The sequence below is a fragment of the Hemitrygon akajei genome, chromosome 3, assembly GCF_048418815.1.
Source record: "Hemitrygon akajei chromosome 3, sHemAka1.3, whole genome shotgun sequence".
Lineage (NCBI taxonomy): Eukaryota > Metazoa > Chordata > Chondrichthyes > Myliobatiformes > Dasyatidae > Hemitrygon > Hemitrygon akajei.
Genome location: NC_133126.1, coordinates 193,893,545 through 193,912,501, shown reverse-complemented (window position 1 = coordinate 193,912,501; position 18,957 = coordinate 193,893,545). Strand labels below are relative to the sequence as shown.

Genomic DNA, 18,957 nt, shown 5'->3' with positions numbered 1-18,957 from the left:
CTGTTTCTGTGCTGTAATGTTCTATGGTTCTATATTTATTGCTCTGTAACAACATGGGTACATTCACAGTACATCATCAATATTCCCCATTTACAATCCTCAATGACAGTAACTTTGAAGAAGCACAGATTAAGTAAAGTGGACAAGATTTTATATCAGAAGTACTCTTTATCGACAAATTTATTTCGCAGCCTCATAGTCACATCGTTATGATCTTGTGCCTCGCATACGACCTGTTTTAACTGTATCGCTGTACTTGTGACAATAATAAACAAATACCAGAACATTAACATCAATGCTACTCAAAGCTTTCACAAAGGCACTTTGCCCATCAAATGTTTCCTTGTATTTCTCTCCGGCTTTAATAATATGATGTAACATTTAGGTGCAAAGATACAGAAAAGTAAGCCGAAACTGGAAGCCAAAATTGCAAAAACTTCCACTGCCACAGTGAATTTCCCGGGAGAACTGACGTAAGCTGGAATGAAAGATATCCAAACAGCACAGAAAATTAACATGCTAAATGTAATGTATTTCGCCTCGTTGAAATTGTCCGGCAGATTTCGTGCCAAAAAGGCAACGGCAAAGCAAACCAATGACAGGCCCCCAATGTAACCTAGGACGCAGTAAAATGCTACTTCGGAACCCACGTCACATTCTAGAAGAATCACTTCTTTCGAATAGGCCATATTTTTGACGGGGAGGGGTGGGGATTTGACGAGCCAAACAGTACATATTAAGCATTGTAAAAGTGTAAGAAGAAACACAGTGAGGCGTTGTTGTGGGGGACCAAACCACTTGGCCACGTTATTACTGGGTAGTTTTGCCTGAAATGCCATCAGCACAACAATAGTCTTGCCCAAAACACAGGAGACACAAAGGACGAAAGTAACACCAAACATGGTGTGACGTAACATACAGGACCACGCCGATGGCTCGCCAATGAATGTGATTGAACAGAGGAAGCAAAAGCTCAGTGCGAGGAGAAGAAGGAAGCTGAGCTCAGCATTGTTTGCTTTTACGATCGGAGTGTCTTTGTGAAACAAGATAATACCACCTATCGTGGCAGTGAAGCAAGTTCCGATCAATGCCAGCGTCGTTAGAACAATCCCCATCACCTCGGCAAATGAGAGAAAGTCAACCTGCTTCTGTATGCATTGGTCCTGTCGGTCGTTGGGCCAGGAATCGCTGGGGCACTTCATGCACTCAATTGAATCTTGAAGGAAGAAAGGGAAAGCTGATTTATAGGCGAACTGGTGACACCTGCAGACACTAGAACAATAAAGATGTTTCTTGTCCATACCTGTGGCGTTACTGATCGTACCTTCGGCGCACGGAATGCAATCGAAGCAACAAATAGGCTGTCCCTTGCGAGCTGCTTTTCTTGTTCCAGGGGAACAGCTGTTGGAACAAACTGCCTGAGGGATCTCATGGCAAAGAACAATAACGCATTAATGTATATATTTTTGGAAGTAAATATCACTCGGTGGGACAGAAAAGCTACTGGGTTTCAAGTGTAGCATCGGTAAACTTAAAAGGGACCTGAGGGGCAATTTCCTTACGCAGAGGAAATATCACTACCGGAATAAGTTTAATGTGAGGTGTGAGAGAGAGAGAGCTTAATTGACTTGATAGGCATCTTCTTCGACCAGCGCGTTGTAGGTATCGGGAAAAATTGACAGAGGAGGCGGTTTAGGCAGCTGCAATAATTGATCGATCTTACCGTTTGGACGCTTAGATGGGGCAAGTTTAGAGGGATATGGGCCGTGCGGCCAAATAGCACCTTGTTTAGCATGGGCCAGTTAGATCGCAGAGCCAGTTTCTCGACTGTATCACTCTATGGCTCGGAAAATCAGTACCTTAGTTGATCTTACACACTTTTGTATATGGAGAATAAATCGTCAGAAAACTCGTCGTACATTTTTCTGGGTGCAATTCGGAGAAATTGTAAGGGCCGAGAATCTTTTTTCCCATATTTTTCAAATGGAAAATAAATTTCCACTTGGTAATTACAGGGTGCCTGTAGCACCACATGCGTTTCTGATACGATGATGTCTGCCAGAGCTTTAGACCCTCGAGTAGATTCTATATCTGCCAACATTCGTCTAGTTTTAGCAATTTATACATATACGGCATTCCAGAGTTAGGAACGCACAAGTTAGCCATCCATATACATATTGCCCCCGGGTAACGAATGGCTGCCGTTTTTAAAAGACGTTCGTAAATTGATTCTGTCCGGAAGTTAAAAAACACACAAAGTAACTCGGCAGGCACAACACACTGCCACACTATTGTACTAAATAGCATCAAAATATGGTCCGATACTACAGAGTAATTACTAAAAGTGGAGACAGAAACACAAGGAGATCGAGAGCGAAAAGGAGAGGAGGAGAAAGATCGAGGTAGAGTGCGAGAGAGGAGAGAGAGAGAGAGAAAAAGAGAGAGACTGGGAGAGAGAGAGAGAGAGGCTGGCGGACAGAGATAGAGATAACAGATAACTCGATGTTCCCCTCTCGAATGAAGTCGTGCAGGTACGGCGGGCTTTTGGACTTAATAATGTCATGGAACTTTTTATTAAGTAGAGCTGTCATGAACTCGGCCTTTCGTAACCCGCGGACCGCCTGTAGTTCAGCTGTATTGTGACATCAGCAATCTGAATCATGATGATATGTAACAGAAGGAACTTTGGCCCTTCGTTAGCTCTTAAATGCCTGAATTAGATTATGAAAAACAGGAAACACGTTTTTATGTATTACCTCTGTGCGACCACCAGTCCAAACAATAGATCCGACATTTATCATGACCTGTTCTTCTGATGGCGCGGATCCGTCATAATTTCCGACTATCAAAACAGCGGCATTCCCCTCGCTATTCACCTGCCAGTTCACAATATCGTACGTAGGCACCGAATCTCCGTTTTCGTTGAAATTTACCCTTTCCCCGACCTTAGTTGTGAAATTTAGCGATTGCATGTAATGCAATACCTACTAGAGGGAGACACAGACGATGAAAAATGCCATTGGGAACCCAACATTTTGCATAAACCTCTAGCTTTAATTGGACTTCCTGAATAACTTGGTAATTCTACGTACCTGCCATGGCTGAAAAGTTGAAATGTTTGCACAAGACTGATTGACAAATGGACCTTCGCCACTTTTACACGACAACATATTGTGAAGTGCATGGGCTATAGCATAAGTAGCCTCGTAAACTTTGTTGGTCACCCTCAGCTGAGATGTGTCCGTGTAGGTGTTAGACACAGTCTTCAGGCTTTCTGTTCCTGTACATTGACGAGACTTTGCCGTTGCCGCTGTGCTTCTTGTATTATTATCTATTCTTTTCAGTCTACAACCGAAGATCTTTTCCCAAAATTCTTCAACTAAAAGATTACCGGGATAGACAGACGGATGAAAATCCGTTAAGAAGTATTTGAAACCCGGGATATTCACTTTCCGGATGGCGATCCCGATGGATCCAGTAACGAACCTTTTGTTCTCCTCTGGAGATAGAAGCGAAGTTGCTATCCACGCTTCACTGCCCACCCACTGGATGCCAGAAATGTTTTGTCGAACAATTTCCTTCAATAAACTGTCCATGTCCGCTTGAGTGAGAAAAGCCACCACGACTTTCGTTGACGCTGTCCGAATAACCCGAGTAACATGAAGTAACCTTTCTCTCGAATACGTCCGGTGAAAAGACTCAGAGAAGGCAATGCAAACTCCGAGCTGCTGAACCGTCTCAGTGAAGGCCTGCATCCCAAAGTTGCCGTAATCGTTGTCGCTCCTTACCGTTCCAATCCATGTCCACCCAAACCGCCTGACGAGTTGGGCCAATGCTTTAGCTTGGAAGTAATCGCTTGGGATCGTTCGAAAGAAGGAAGGGAATTTTCGCCGGTTGCTGAGACAGGCACACGTGGCGAAATAGCTAACCTGGTCAGAAACCACAAGGGAAGCAGAGAGAAAAACAGACAGCGACATTATGTCGGGAATAAAGTCCTGTCGAAGACCTGTATCTACGTTCACAGTGCTACACTGGCGTATTCCATGCATGTACAGTATAGAATGGACACAGACTTTTCGGCCGAACTGCTCTCTACTAGCCTAAATGCCCACTAAGCTATTCCCATTAACTCCACTTGCGCTCTATCCCTCTCACCTGTTCCATACAGGTAAAAGGTTGTACAGTATGGACACAGACCTTTCGGCTCACTCCTCTCCGCAAACCTATATGCCCACTAAGCTAGTCTCATTTACCTACATTTGGCCTGTGTGCCTCTAAGCCATTGCAATTTATGTACCTGTCCAGTTTCATTTTATCTTTTTTAATTGTACCTGACCCAGGCACTTCCATCGGCAGCTCGGTCCAAACACTCGCTGTGCTCTGTGTGAAAAGGCTGCCGCTCACGTTCCTTTGAAATCTTTCTGTCTTAAATTAAATGTGTGCCTTTTATATCTTAAGTCTCCTACTCCGCGGAAGTGTTATGCATTTACCGTTTTTATGACATCTCGATTTTATATAGACAATGGTGCCAACAATATCAGTCGAACAATAACCCATCACCATCTTTGTATGAGTGCAGTCAGTATTTGCTATTTTTAAATTTCAATGTGTATATATATATCTAGAGAGAGAGAGAGAGAGAGAGGAGAGAGAGAGAGAGAGAGAGAGAGAGAGAGAGAGAGAGAGAGAGAGAGAGAGAGAGAGAGAGAGAGAGAGAGAGAGAGAGAGAGAGAGAGAGAGAGAGAGAGAGAGAGAGAGAGAGAGAGAGAGAGAGAGAGAGAGAGAGAGAGAGAGAGAGAGAGAGAGAGAGAAAGAATATAAAGTAACGTTACCACGAATAAGTTAACGAATAATTAGGTGCATTTACGATCCAAGTTAAAAAATGTTTACAGCTACTGGTAGCCAGCCGGTTGTGGTATCAGCGCCGGGTTTGATTCCGGTCCGCTCCCTGCACGCTTTATATCGGTGCTGGCTTGAGCATTGAACTAGCAACTCAGCATCGCGTAAAAACACACAAGTGCGAAGGAAACTGCAAAAAATACCGCCAAATGCGCCATAAGGCTATTGGTGCCACATATGCGTTGAGACTTAGGTGGTGGCAGGGAGTTCCGTCATCTCACGGCCTGTGAGAAGAAGCTGCTTCCCACCCTATCATCCATTGTCTTAATCCTGCGGCATTTCCTGCCTGATGGTAGGGAGCCAGGGAGATTGAAGAGCAGATGGGAGGGGGTTAATTGATAATGCGTACGCGGCGGTCTTGGAAGAGAGAGTCCGATGATCCTCTCATTAGTCACTGCAATTTATTATAGAGACCTGCGATAGATGTATTTTAACTCATAGACCCCACCCTTATAACTTGAACATTTCGGCCCTGCTGCGTAAGGAGGAGGTGGGAGGGTCTTTCTACCGCCGGAAGATTCACTTTCCTTATCTCCCACCAACATCCCCACACCAAAACCTCTTCTGCAAATTCATTCAGCCCCCAATGGGGGAAATGTGTGGAAGACGCAGAGAAAAACCACAGTCCTGCATCCTCCGCTCCCTAGTCAAAAATCCACCGATTACTTCTTTGAAGCTGAGGAAGACTAGCTCACTTAGTGATAGATTTCACCCAGCTCCTCACCATCCACATGATGGCCACTCAAACTGAGGGGGTGGGGGTGTGAGAAACACACACACACAAACACACACACACACACACACACACACACACACACACACACACACACACACACACACACTGAATCACTCGGAAGTAATAAACTAATATCTAGTTTTGAAAATCCTTATTCACCACGATAAAATAAGGGCACCTTGTTTTGTATCTGGAGCCGCTTTCTTACGTTCGGAGATTAACTATGACGGCTTGAGAAGAGAATAATATCACCATAGCATTAAAAGAATTGTCTTACCATGGGGACTCTGAACGGACCTATTGACGCCGCAACCGCCAGGGACTGCGACGATCCCGATTCCGCCACGATGGCGGGGACGGATGAGCGTGGGGGACAGGACTTCTGCGTGTATGCTGCGTCCTGTCCGTTGAACAGTTCGAAAGCTGCTTTCACTGAGAAGTGAGGTAGATTGCATGAATCATAAATCCTGTAGCCCAGTGTAATATTTGGAAGAAGAACTGGACTCCTGTTTATCTCTTCAATCGCAAATATCATCGCCTGAATAAAACGGAATGGGCGAAATTCAAAACTGCATGAAAAAGATAAATGGCAAATTAGTGAACTGGGAAATAGGTTTATCATTGTCACATGTGCAGAAAGAGTGTATTCGAGGCAGGCAATTAGGTGCAAAGCCATAACGAGGGCACCGTGAGGTCAAGATTCCATTTTATTGTTCATTAGTCTTAGAACAATGGTGTAGAAGTTGTCCTTGATGCTGGCGGTTCATGTTTTCAGAATTTTCGATCTTCTGCCTTTTGGGAAATGAGAGAAGTGAGAATGTCCAGGTTTTGTGTGCTCCTTTTCACTCTGGTGTGCTTCTTCAAGCAGACGTACTCATCCGATGTAGCACGTGGACGATTTTTGTAATTAGTAGGTGGTGGACACTGAAAAACAGCACTCTGAAAGCACATTCATTATATGTCTCTAAAAAGTACTGGCTTGAAAATAAAGATTAACTGCTTCGTGAACAGCGAGTCAGCAGCATCTGTAGCGGGAAATGAACAGCAGATGTCTGGGGAGGAACCCTTAGGTGGGCTGTCTGGACCGCTGCCTTTGTGACCACGTTGCGGCTATTATTTGCCATTTAGCCTCACTCAGCACGTATTTAGCAAATTTATCGAAGTTAACATTTAAAATAAATTTAATTTTATTTTCTGACATTTGTATCATTCCTGTCTGGTTTCTAGACAACAGCCACGACTCATTCAGCACAGTGCTAAGATTTCTAAGTCACGAATAACAGCAAATGTTACAAAATCCAGTCAAAAACCTTTCAATTGCGATGACAGGGAGCTGAAACACTCCATTTGGACACTGTAATCAAAACAGGGACTGCCTTACCGTTTATTGTAATTAATGAAAGTAAACTGAAATTCCACTGCTGGGTCAATACTGCTAGAACTATTAGCATTGGTGATAGACATTTAATGATGTTTTCTTGTTAGAAGATGAATTTATTTTGTCTTGTAATGCGAATTATTCAGTTGCTATCACAAATCATTTTCACAAGGTTACGGCACTAATCTTCGACTGTTTATTTTCGTTCATACATGTTGTCTGACCTGCTGTTTTCCTGCAGAATTTTGTGCGTAATGCTGTGGAATCGGTTTTGTTATTCTGAAATTAAGTATGCAGTCGATTTCCTAAAATACTTCCATAATGTAAAAGATGACTTTTTTTGTAGAATATACATTGACACATTATCTGTGTCTATTAAGGATAGATTTTTATGTTTCCTTATGTTATGATCAGAATAAATCAAAATTATTGCCAGTATTACTCATGAGGGAATCAATAGGATGACTTTAAACGATAAACGATACATGCCAAATACGTCATTAAATCCTGGACTATAATGTTATAGGTAGCGAGCAACAGACACCCAGGCAGAAACTGAATTTGGTTTTGTCGCCAGAGACGTTATGCCTCTGTTGTCTTCCAACTATTAAACTCAATCACACATCCAGAAATTATTCGAAACACCCAGGATCTGTGGTAAGTGAATCTTGGCTAAAGTTTCAGGGTGAATACCCTTCAATAGAACATGAAAATAAGGAAGATCAAAGCAGCTTTAAGTTTCAAAGAAGTGATAATCCCGTCGCTTGGCTCATTAAACTGACCTTTCACAGTTCACAGCTCTCGGTCTAGTTTCAAATGAAAGATCCTTTATCTCTGTCCGGGAGTGCAGTCCAAAAATTCCGCCGATATCGATGTCTCCTTCCTTTGATAAACTAAACATATGAAACATTTCTCTTTTTTTACATAGTAGGCTGCCAGGTGACACTGCAACAGGTAACAGTAACCCCCAAAACACGATACAGCTCATATTTGCTTTCGTTCTGACTCTTGCTGAAAAAGGACCGCGCAGTTTTATATTGGAGATCATGCTTGGGCGAGCAATGTTGTTTATCCTGATTAGGGAATTGATGCTCTGCAGGGAACAAATTGGCACTTTAATCTAAATTGGTGGCATAGGAACAGATACTGTGCCACGATATATGGTCCCATATAGGGAAAAATGATTACGGCACTGTTGATCGTTTGGTAAAAGTAAAATAGCCCATTTGGAACAGCTGAGGGTTGGTATTCATAGGAAGCATAATAACCCCATTTCTTGGATTACTTCTTACCCCGCCCTGAGGATGATATAATTTCATGATGAAACAGAATCACCTCTGCTAAAGGGAGCGAAACGATTGCCGATTCAGTTAAAAGCACTGAATAACGTCATCAGAGGTAATATGCATTCTGCGGAAATATGACGGATAGCACTTCAGTTGACTGAACATGTGGTGAATTCATGTTAATTATATATTTCCTGCTGGTTTAAATGCGAAATTGATCTACAAGATTTTATTGTTTCCGTCAGAACTGTAACGTCGTATGCTCGACAGAAATTAAAGGGCTGAACTTCTGTAGCTCTTTATTGGCTCCAAATATCACCTTCTAGCCTCTATCTCGAGTCATACTCTTCTCTCCCCCATCTGAGTTTAACTACCCTCTCAACTGGATCCCTCTATCCCCTCCCAGTCCCTGTCACTATTCTCACTTTTTCCTCCGCCATCTGCTTATAACGCCCTCCATAAATGCCAACAGTTGTTCCACACTTTAGTCTTCATTTCCTCATGTTTCGAATGTCTCCTCTATCTCTCTGCCCAATTGCAATGTCTCGACTTGAAACGTGGACTGTCCACTTCCCTGAGCAGATACTGCCTGACCTGGTGAGTTCGTCCAGCGTTTGGGTTGTTGAGTTAATCTCCGCGCACGGTGGATATCTAAAGTGCCTGGGAGAAGAACTAATAGAGGCCGACAATATGTATGTAAACCCCAGAACATGCTGGACCAGATCGCATCTTGCCTTTTCGCGCTGCAAAAAAAAAAATAAAAATAGAGCTTTAACTGGAATTGAGAAAATACAGAGCAGCGGTGTCCAACACAGGAATGGCACCTGACCAGCCTGTTTGGGGAAAGATAAAGAGTTCAACTCGACTTCTTTCTGATATAATTTGTGAGAGTTATATTCTTCAGTAACATATTGTTTCCCTCCCTAGGCAATATCGATACTCCACCCCACATCTGAAAGAACGTACAAAAGCCTGAAAACGTACCACCAGTCCCTATTGCGCAATTATAAGTTTATTGAACCATAATAAGACCATACGACCATAAGATATAGATGAAAAATTAGACCATCTGGCCAATCGAGTCTGCTCCGACATTTCATCATGGCAGATCCAATTCTTCTCTCAGCTCCAGTCTCCTGCCTTCACCCTCTATCCCTTCATGCCCAGCCCATCAAGAGTCCACAAACTCTGCGTCAAAATAACAAAAAAGACTGGGCCTACACAGATGCCTGTGTCAAAGAATTCCACAGATCCAACAGTCTCTGACTAAGGGTACTCCTTCTCACCTCTGTTCTAAAAGGACGCCTCTCTATTCTGAGGCTGTATCCTCTGGTCGTAGGCTCTACTACCATAAGGAAAATCCTCTTAACATCCGCTCTATCAAGGCCTTTCACCATTCGTTAGGTTTCAATGAGTTCACCCATCATTCCTCTGACTGCTAGTGAGTACAGGCTCAGAGCCATCAAAAGTTCTTCATATGAGAAGCCATTCAATCCTGAAATCATTTTTCTGTGGAACTGCTTTGAAATCTCTCCAATTTTACCATATTCATTCTCAGATATGGTGCCCAAACCTGCCTATAATACTCCAAGTGAGGCCTCACCAGTGCTTCATAAGATTTCAACATTACATCCCTGCTTTTATATTCAAGTCCTCTTGAAATGAAGACTAACATTACATTTGCCTTCCACACCACAAACTCAACCTGAAAATTAACCTTCAGGAAATCATTCATAAGGACTCCCAAGTCCCTTTACACCACAGTTTATTTTTGTATTTTCTCTGCATTTGGAAAATAGTCAAGTCTTTCATTAGCATTTCTCTAGTACGACAAGGTGGGCTCCTGACCCCATCGTCTTCATCATCATGGCCCTCAGGTCTAATCTGCTTTCATAACACTTCCTGTGTAATTAAAACAATTTAAGAATTCTGTCATTGTTTTCCCCTTGTATTACACGGTTGGTCTAATGTGATGAAAGGAATTCTATGTATGGCTGGGAAAACAAAGCTTTACACAGTATCTCGGTACATGTGACACGAACAAAGTAATTTAACTCTCTGTCCACTGTTATACCATTACATCCTCAGAATTATAGCACAAGCACCAAATCGAGGACTATAATTGGATTTTTAACTCTGCTTGTTTGGAGATACAGCTCGTGCCGCACAAATGCACCCAAGTGACCAAATAACATTCGAAAATGTACGTCTTTAGAACGTGGGAGGCAATCAGAACACATGAAGAAAACCGACACGCTCACGAGGAGAATATGCAATCCGCTTACAGACAACAGTAGCAACTGAACCTGGGTTCCTGGCACTTGAAATGTGCTAAGCTAGCTGTAATGCTAGCATGGCACCCTGACAGATCATTGACTTCCTTACCAGGAGAGCACAGTCAGTGCGAATCAATAACATTTCTCCTCCTTACTAACAATTAATAGAGGGGCACCTCAAGAAAGCACGCTTGCCGATCGCTGTATTCTTTATGCACTCATGTACATGCCGCAAAGCACAGCTCAAACACCATCTATAAATCAGGCAATGGCAGAACATTTATTGGTTGAATGTCAGATGACAACTGGGGGGACACACAAGAATGAGATAATTCGGCTGGTTGAGTGGTGTCGCAGCAAAGCATCTCCTTTTCAGCATTAACGAGAAAAAATAAATTATACTTAGACTCCGACAAGGGCAATTCGGGCCAGGTACATACCTGCTTTTATATTCTAGTTCTTTTGAAATGAATGTAAAAAGTTCATTTATCTTCTTCATCACAGACTCAACCTATAAATTACCCGCAGGAAATCATTCACAAAGACCCACGTGTAGTTGCACCTCAGGTATTTGTATTTTGTCTCTATTTAGAAAGTGGTTACTCAACACTGCATCCCATCTGCCATTTCTTTGCCCTTTCTTCAAATCTTTGTATTCTTTCTGTTGCTTTTCTACCCCCTCAAGTCTGCTTGCCCCTTCACCTATTTTCATATCTCTACGAGCTCTGCAACAAAGCCACCAATTCCACCATTCAAATCATTAACACATAAAACCAAAACGAATAGCTTTCAAAACACTCCCTGTGGAACACCACTAGAATCCGGCAGCGAACCAGAAAAGAGGCTATATTTATGTAACACTCAGCTCTATGAACTCAAGTTCGTCTAGGGGAAACTGCCGTCTGTCCGCCAAACTGTGTCTCACGTTTGCGTAGATGCTGTGTAATGACCCCGGTACAACCCCACAACGTAAAATATCAGACAGCACACAATGTTCGATGAAATGATTACATTTTATAACCATTTTTGGTGGTGTGTTTAGTAGAAACACATACGGCAAAGGTGCCACTAAGTATATTTATCAGTTTTGAGCACAAAAATAATTCGTTGGAGCTCACGCCTTCCCGATCCGTCCACAAACGACCTCCAAACCTCCGATAGCCTTTGAAACGTCGAATTCCAGCATCCGCCGACCGGGAACCGCCAGCCGCTCCAACACTCGCGCCGAAAAGACCGCCAACTCTCTCTCGGTTCCCACGATACAAGATAGCATAATAGGTCATTCATTGGCTAGTTCCCTGTTATCTGTAACAACGACCCAAACATCGCAGCTACAGAGAATAATCACCTCATCAGTTAACATTACAGAGAAGCCATTTCGTTAAAACACGACAGAGAAGCCATTTTGTTAGCTTTAACCGTTAACATTACAATTGGTATTACTGAGAACCCGACATTTATTTCCACTTTTTGTCTCCTGCCAATCAGCCACTATTCTATGCATGCTAGAATCTTTCCTGCAATACCATGGGCTCGTAGCTTGTTAGCAGCTTCATCGTGACATCCTGTCAAAGGCTCTCTGAAAATCCAAATACTCAACTTCAACCGCTTCACCTTTGTCTATCCCGCTTGTTATTACTTCAAAGAAATCAAGATTTTCCCTTGAGGAAAAGATGCTGACTACGGCCTGATTCATCATGTGCATCCAAGTGCCCTAATGCCTCTTCCTTAAAAATCGACACCATCATCTTCCCAACCACTAGCAAGCGGTCGATCTCAGGTTTATAAAATGAAGTGTAAACAACATCAAACGGCCTTAGTGACATCGGCTCTGGATTTCTTCCTAGGGGTTTACTCCTGAAGCTTTTCCCATTGGTTGGGATGGCTGCAAGGCTGCTGAGGTTTTAAAACAGAGATTTGCTTATCCCAGAAGGTCTGCCGTCTAAGCAGATCAGCCCCACCTGCCCGGAGCAACTGGTTTTGAGGCGCCAGTTGTCCGCCTTTGTCCCTTCTCTTGTCGGTAGAAACAGTTCCGACGGGCCTAGTGCCTAAGCCACACGTGAAGGCCAAGAGGTTGGACTTGGTTATCAGAGGTTATTAGTGACGCATGCCATTTTGAGCATTCTATAGGCAGTGGGAGCTTATCCTCACTTCTATCCCCGGCTATGACAACCCGAGGAACCTCCCAACCACTGAGTTCAGGCTAACTGGCCTATAGTTTCTGTTCTTCTGCCTCTCTCCCTTCTTGAAGAGCAGAGTGGCATTTGAATTTTACCAGTCATCCAGAACCACTTATAATTTTGTGATTCTTGAAAGTTCATTTCTGATGTCTCCACAAACTCTTCAGCCACTACTTTCAGAACTCTGGGATGCACACCATCTGGTCCAGTTGACTTATACACCTTTAGATCTTTTACTTTCCCAAGAACCTTTTCTATAGATATGGTAAATTCACACAACTTCATGATCCCTGATACGTGAAACTTCCACAATACTGCTTGTGTCTTCCAGAGATGATCAATGCAAAATTCTTATTCAGTTCGTCTGGCATTTCGTTGCCCCCTTCAGTACCTCTCCAGGATCATTCTCCAGCTGTGCGCTATCCACTCTGGCATCCCTTCTACACTTTATATATCTAAGGAAACTGTTGGTATCCTCCTTAATGTTATTGGTTAGCATACTTTCGTATTCCATCTTTACCTTCTTAATGACTTACGTTGTCTTCTGTTGGTTCTTAAAAGCGTCTTAATCCTCAAACCCCACAAATGTTTGCTCTATTATATGCATTTTGTGGCTTTTTTATGATGTCTTTGACTTCCCTTTTTATTCACGTTTTGGTAATCTTTCTTTCAGAATACTTCTTCTTGTTCGTGAACTCTGAACCCTGTGCCTTCCGAAATTCCAGCCACTGCTACTCTGCCGTCATCCCTGCTCATGTTCGTTTCCAAATAATTCTGGCCATCTCCTCTATCATGCCTCTATATTTCCCTTTACTCCATGGTAATACTGAAACATCTGGAATTTACTTCTCTTTCTCGAATTGCCGTGTGAATACTGTTATATTATTGCTACTTACCCCTAAGGGTCTTTTTCCCTTAGGCTTTCTAATCAATTCTGGTTCATTGCACAACACCCCATCCAGAATAGCTAATTGCCCAGTAGACTCCACTACGAGCTGCTCGAAAAAGACATCTCGTTGGTATTCTGGAAAATCCCCTCCTGGAATTCAGAACCATCTTGATTTTCCCTATCTATCTGCATATTGAAGTCCGGCATCACTGTTATAATACTGCCCTTTTGGTATGGACTTTCTCTATCTCGTTGGGAATCGTAGGCCACATTCTTACTATTATTTGGGGTCTGTATACAACTCCCACCAGTGTCGTTTTACTCTTGCCGTTCCTTAATTATATCCACTGTGATTCGACACCTTCCGACCCCATGTCACCTCTTACTAAGGACTTAATTTCATTTTTTACCAACAAAGCAATGCCACCCATCCGCATTCCTGCCTGTCATTGAATACAATGTGTATCCGTGGATATGAGGTTCCCAGCTATAATCTCCTTTCAGCCATAATTTGGCGATGCCTACAACATCATACCTGGTAATCTCCAAGAGTGTTGGTCGACAGAGACCGATGCAATTTGGCACCAGCAGCATCGCAGGAGTTGCCAGTGAGAGTTTAGCTGACTGTTTTAGGGAGGCTTTACGGATTCGTGCTCCGGATTTTTTCCCATGGGGTTTACTTCTGAAACGAGTCCCATAATTTGGTTAGTGGCAAGGCACCGAACGTTTACAACGTTTCTGCAGACGAAAGGAGCCCAGTTTGACTAACAGGAAGCGAACAACAGACAGTCCGGAATCGACGGAAGAGCCGGCTTACAGAAGCCAGACCCCAGACCACTAGGGATTCCCGAATGCCCGCCGCGCGTCTATTCTCTACCACACCGCTTTTGGCGCCATCTATGGGCAACTGTACAGTCGACACCAACATCAAGACCTGGTCTGCTCAGCAACCGAGGTTACGCAGCTCCCCTGTCGCTCTAACCAATAAACCAATGAACCGGAGTGGCATTACCGATTTATATTTATATTACCAAAGTCCAGCAGGGCCTTCCGATCATAGGAAAAAGTGATATCTGGAGAGCCATCAGTTAGTGTATGTTCTCCCATAGACTGGGACGAGGATGGTGTGGGGAAGAAAGTATCGGCATGATTTGGGCAAAATAACCCCCATATAACAAAAGGTTTTGCGGCCTTTTATGCAGACTACACCCTCGTGTTTCCCCCTCCCTCTCCGTCTCTCCTGCTCGGCGGACTGTGCACACGGTCCAGATCTCAGCTTGTTGACATCGAAAGGCAAAAACTCAAGGAGGCAACCAGTGAGTGGAAAAGAGTGCAGTATGTGAAGAATGAATAGGAGCGTACAAGGGGACAGGAAACCAAGGGTCAGCCTAGAAGGGAACCGATCATCACTCCGGGCATTCTCCATACACTGCTAGATAATAGCCAAGAATCTCAGAGGATGAGGTGGGATGAGGGGATCTACTGGGAAGAGAACTTATAATCTCCTGGACTGTCAAGAGCAAAGTAAGCATTCCCCATCATAATCGCATGGGCGAAACTTACCAATCGGACGCTCGTTCTGATTTTTAAACAACTAGAGCGTCAGTCAGGAGCTGGAACATTCTGGTTCACGTCCGGATTATTCAGCTCCTGTTTGTGTGCGGAAACGAGGGAGAAATCTCACTTTGATCAATTTGTCCCTGGAACAGGAAGATGTTCACTTACAAGGGCGGCTCTCCTCACTCTGAGGTCCAGTTGGACTGTGTACAACAGTTTGATAAGTATACTGGATTAAAGAGATTACCTATAAAAGTTCGGCTCGTCTTCAAAATAGACTCCGAAGACGTCCGAAAGTATCGAAACATCAGTGGTGCATAAAGAGAACGGTTTCTGAAGCCAGGTGCGGAGGCTAACCCGAACCACAGCCCGCTGCAAATTTCGGTACCATCCTGGAGATCCGATAGTCCGATAACAGGAGCTATAAAATGACCACAGACTGGGAAGCCCCCGTCCCGTCCCCGCATGTTCCGAACAGAATGATGATATCAGAGCAGCATGTTTGACCCGATACCCCATCCCGAGTCCAGAAAGGATTCCGGACTCCCTCCCTGTGGATCATGCAATCGTCAAGGTGGAGCTCAGAACAGCTGGGGTAGCCGGCTGCTGGATTGTCTGACCCGACAGATGTGGCCAAAAACTAGTGGGTCGCCTAAATAATAGAGAGGCACGCGCGCGCTCGCGCGCGCCTGTGTGTCTGTATGTGTGTCTGTGTGTGTGTCTGTGTGTGTGTGTGTGTGTGTGTGAGAGAGAGAGAGAGAGAGAGAGAGTTGGGTGGCGGTGCTGTTGTCTTACCCTACCTGCATTGACGGACTCTGGCCACAGTCTGTCTGTAGATACGGCTTCAAATGAGCCGTGTTCCCGACCCTACGTGCCAGTGGGGATCAGCTGAAGGCTCCGGAGCCGCAGCACGTGACCTGGAGGAAGCCTGAGGTGGACGGACGGGTGACATAGTGATGTCATACGACAGGTGGAATCAACTTGCTCCTTCACGCTGGCTCTCACATCGTGTTGCCTCAGTGTCTCTTTCAGAATGTGGTCTTATCCCACAACCTTAACAGGAAAGTGTCTGCAGATACTGGAAACCTGTAGAAACCCAGCAGGTCAGGCAGCATCTATGAAAAGGAATAAAGAGTCTGCATTTCGGGGCAAGACCCTTTATCAAGATTGGAAGAGGAAGGAAGACAGATGAGGGGAAGCTAGGTGGATGATGGAGGGGGGATAAAGTGAGAAGCTGATGGCGATATGTAGAAAAGCTAAAGGGCTGAAGAAGAAAGAATCTGACAGGAGAGGTGAGAGAGCCATTGAAGGAAGGGAAGGAGGAGGGCCACAAGAGGGGAAATAAGAGGGGAGCCAAATTGGGGATTCGAAAAAGAGGGAAGGCGCAGCGGGGACATTACTGGAAGTTGGAGTAATTTTCCAGAGTTTCATCTATTACACCACAGATCACACCCTTTATAGTATGCCACGTTGGAGCTTAATCATTTTACAAACATTGCTGTCCGAAAAATTTACATTTTGAACTGTGGCAGGTTTATCGATTTGTAGTATTGATGTATAGAGGGAACTTGACCTGCAAGTCCACACCTCTCGGTAAGTGGCCACGCAAATAGAGAGAGTAATAAAAAAGTTGAATTGTCGTTGTTTACAAGAATCAGGGGGTCATGTTATCAAAAGCGCAGATTACGCCGAAATATTGCATGCATTTCTGGTCACCCGGTTACGGGAAGTATGTGGAGGCTTTGGAAAAGGCACGAAACAGATTTACCAGGATGTTGTGTTTAAGACAGGGCGAAGTGAAGATGGCGATAAACGGCGACTTCCTTGGTAGCATATTCGGAAACATCTTTATTTCTATCTTTGATATCTTTCCTCCCTTTTGAAAATCCTGACCTGGAGTTACATTCTGAATTCGGTTCATTGTGGGGATGGCACCCGCTCTCATGGCCTCACGACCGGCTGTTTTTTGATACCATAAGAACGCCACCTGGGAGACGAGCATGCCTTCAGGGTTCCGGTATTTCCTGGCTCTGGGGACGTGCTGGTTCTAGGCCAGTGGCCCTGACTGAAGCGTCGCTGGAGAACACGGAACATCGGGAGCAGCGGGTCAGCTGCCGGGGGTTGTGTCCGGAGAGCTGCGCATCTTTCGTGCCGACTCTCTGGGCGCGGAGCTCAGAAAAAGCGACGCAACAGTCTTTTAACTTCGTAAATTAGCGAGGTGTTTGCTATGAATCCTTCCTCGCTGTGGGACGGGGATACCATTTTGTTTTTGGGGTACTGCAGGTCTGTATCGTTATAGATGCTTTGCTGCACGCTTGAGTGTTCGGTGGAGTTGCTGATGCTATTTTGCTAGTGGGGGTTTGCTGGGTCGTTTTCGTGCTGCTGCTTTACGTGGGAGCGGGAGTTGGAGAGGCTTTGGGCTTCTAAAGTTTTAGCTGTCATTCATTCCTTGGGGCACTCCTCTGTTTTCGTGTCTGGGAATAAAAAAGGATTTCAGGATGTACATTGTATACCTGTCTCTGACATTAAATGCAGCTATTGTAACCTACTGATTAGAAAGTATGAATTCTTATGTGAGACGAGACAAATATGGGTGTATTTCCTCTGGAACGTTGGAGACTAAGAAGAAACCTAACAATTATGTTACATCATTGCAAAGTTTTTTAAAATCTCTTAAATCCTCTCCGAAGTCTTTGCACACTCTGTGGCGACTTTACTTTGTACTGTCATGGTTCTGGTTGGCCGTTCCCCTTTAACACTTCTTTCTCCCTGATTTTGCCCCAATTTCAGTCATTTGCTGCTAGTTTACCCAATTACCGTACACCTGGTTCTCATCAGAGACTGGGGAATAAATACGACACCGACACGGTCACAGGTTGCCAGTTTGTTGGTCAATTCTTGTGTGATACTTCGTTCCCTAGTCTGATTAGAACGGTTAATTCTGAGTTCCGCACTAGTTTCTAGATAGTCCCTGTAGATTCCATCTCCTTGTCAAGATTCCCCCGGTTTCCTGCTCTACGTTCAGGTCTATGCCAGCCTCCCCAACTCAGTTGACGTGCCGGTGTCCTGCACTTGGGTTCTCCTCAGTCGCCCCCCTTGCAACAGGTACATCTGTACACCTGAACATTATTGGAAAAAAAGAAGAAAAAACCTCCAGTGAGCGGCACCCTCTGTGGGCGAAAACGCATTGTTAATAAGAGCGGTCAGAGGAGAATGGCTAGGTGCGTTCAAACTGACAGGAAGTGGCAGTAACTCCAATAACCTCACGTTGTAACAACAGTGGTATGTAGAAGAGCATGTATAAACGGACAACCCGTCGATCCTTGAAGAGGATGGGCGACAACAGGTAATTAATAAAGTATCTACTGAGCGTGTGTTCGTCAAATTGCAACGCATAGACCAGTACATTTTTGGTCTGATCAGATATTTACATTAATCCTGATCTTGTTGTATTTCTAATGTCTGGAACCCCTATGCCTTTGAACCACATTCGCAACTAGCCCTGATGATATCAATAAGCAATTCACTTCTATCTCATGGGCTCACTCATCTATCCCCTTTCAAACTGACCCGTCCCCACTAGCCTGGACCTTTTCCCTCATAGAAGCAGCATTCACAAGAAAACAATATTAAAATAATTTTTAGAAGAAAGCTGAATTAGAACAAAGAAATAGCAGCGTCCACTTTGGTGCAAAGTTATCTAAGCGACTATAGTGCTCCTAAACTGATGTTGGTTGTGCCGTTTGGTTCAAAAGC

General features: G+C 44.1%; 1 protein-coding gene across 1 annotated transcript; it reads right to left on the bottom strand.

Moving 5' to 3' along the window:
• Nucleotides 1–311: 311 nt before the first annotated feature.
• Nucleotides 312–6,197, bottom strand: LOC140724617 (extracellular calcium-sensing receptor-like). The gene is made up of 5 exons (XM_073039039.1): nt 5,913–6,197; nt 3,093–3,929; nt 2,757–2,984; nt 1,304–1,427; nt 312–1,216 (listed from the first exon to the last, which is right to left on the bottom strand). The coding sequence occupies exons 1-5, from the start codon at nt 6,168–6,170 to the stop codon at nt 312–314; spliced, it is 2,352 nt and encodes a 783-aa protein (XP_072895140.1). The 5' UTR covers nt 6,171–6,197.
• Nucleotides 6,198–18,957: the final 12,760 nt, after the last annotated feature.

Excerpts from the sequence above, each read along its gene's own strand:
- LOC140724617 (XM_073039039.1), bottom strand. The coding sequence starts at position 6,170 with ATGATATTTGCGATTGAAGAGATAAACAGGAGTCCAGTTCTTCTTCCA. Across the intron at positions 1,428-2,756 it reads GGACTGGTGGTCGCACAGAG|ATCCCTCAGGCAGTTTGTTC; the intron begins GTAATACATAAA and ends CTTTGCCATGAG. Across the intron at positions 1,217-1,303 it reads TACGATCAGTAACGCCACAG|ATTCAATTGAGTGCATGAAG; the intron begins GTATGGACAAGA and ends TCTTCCTTCAAG.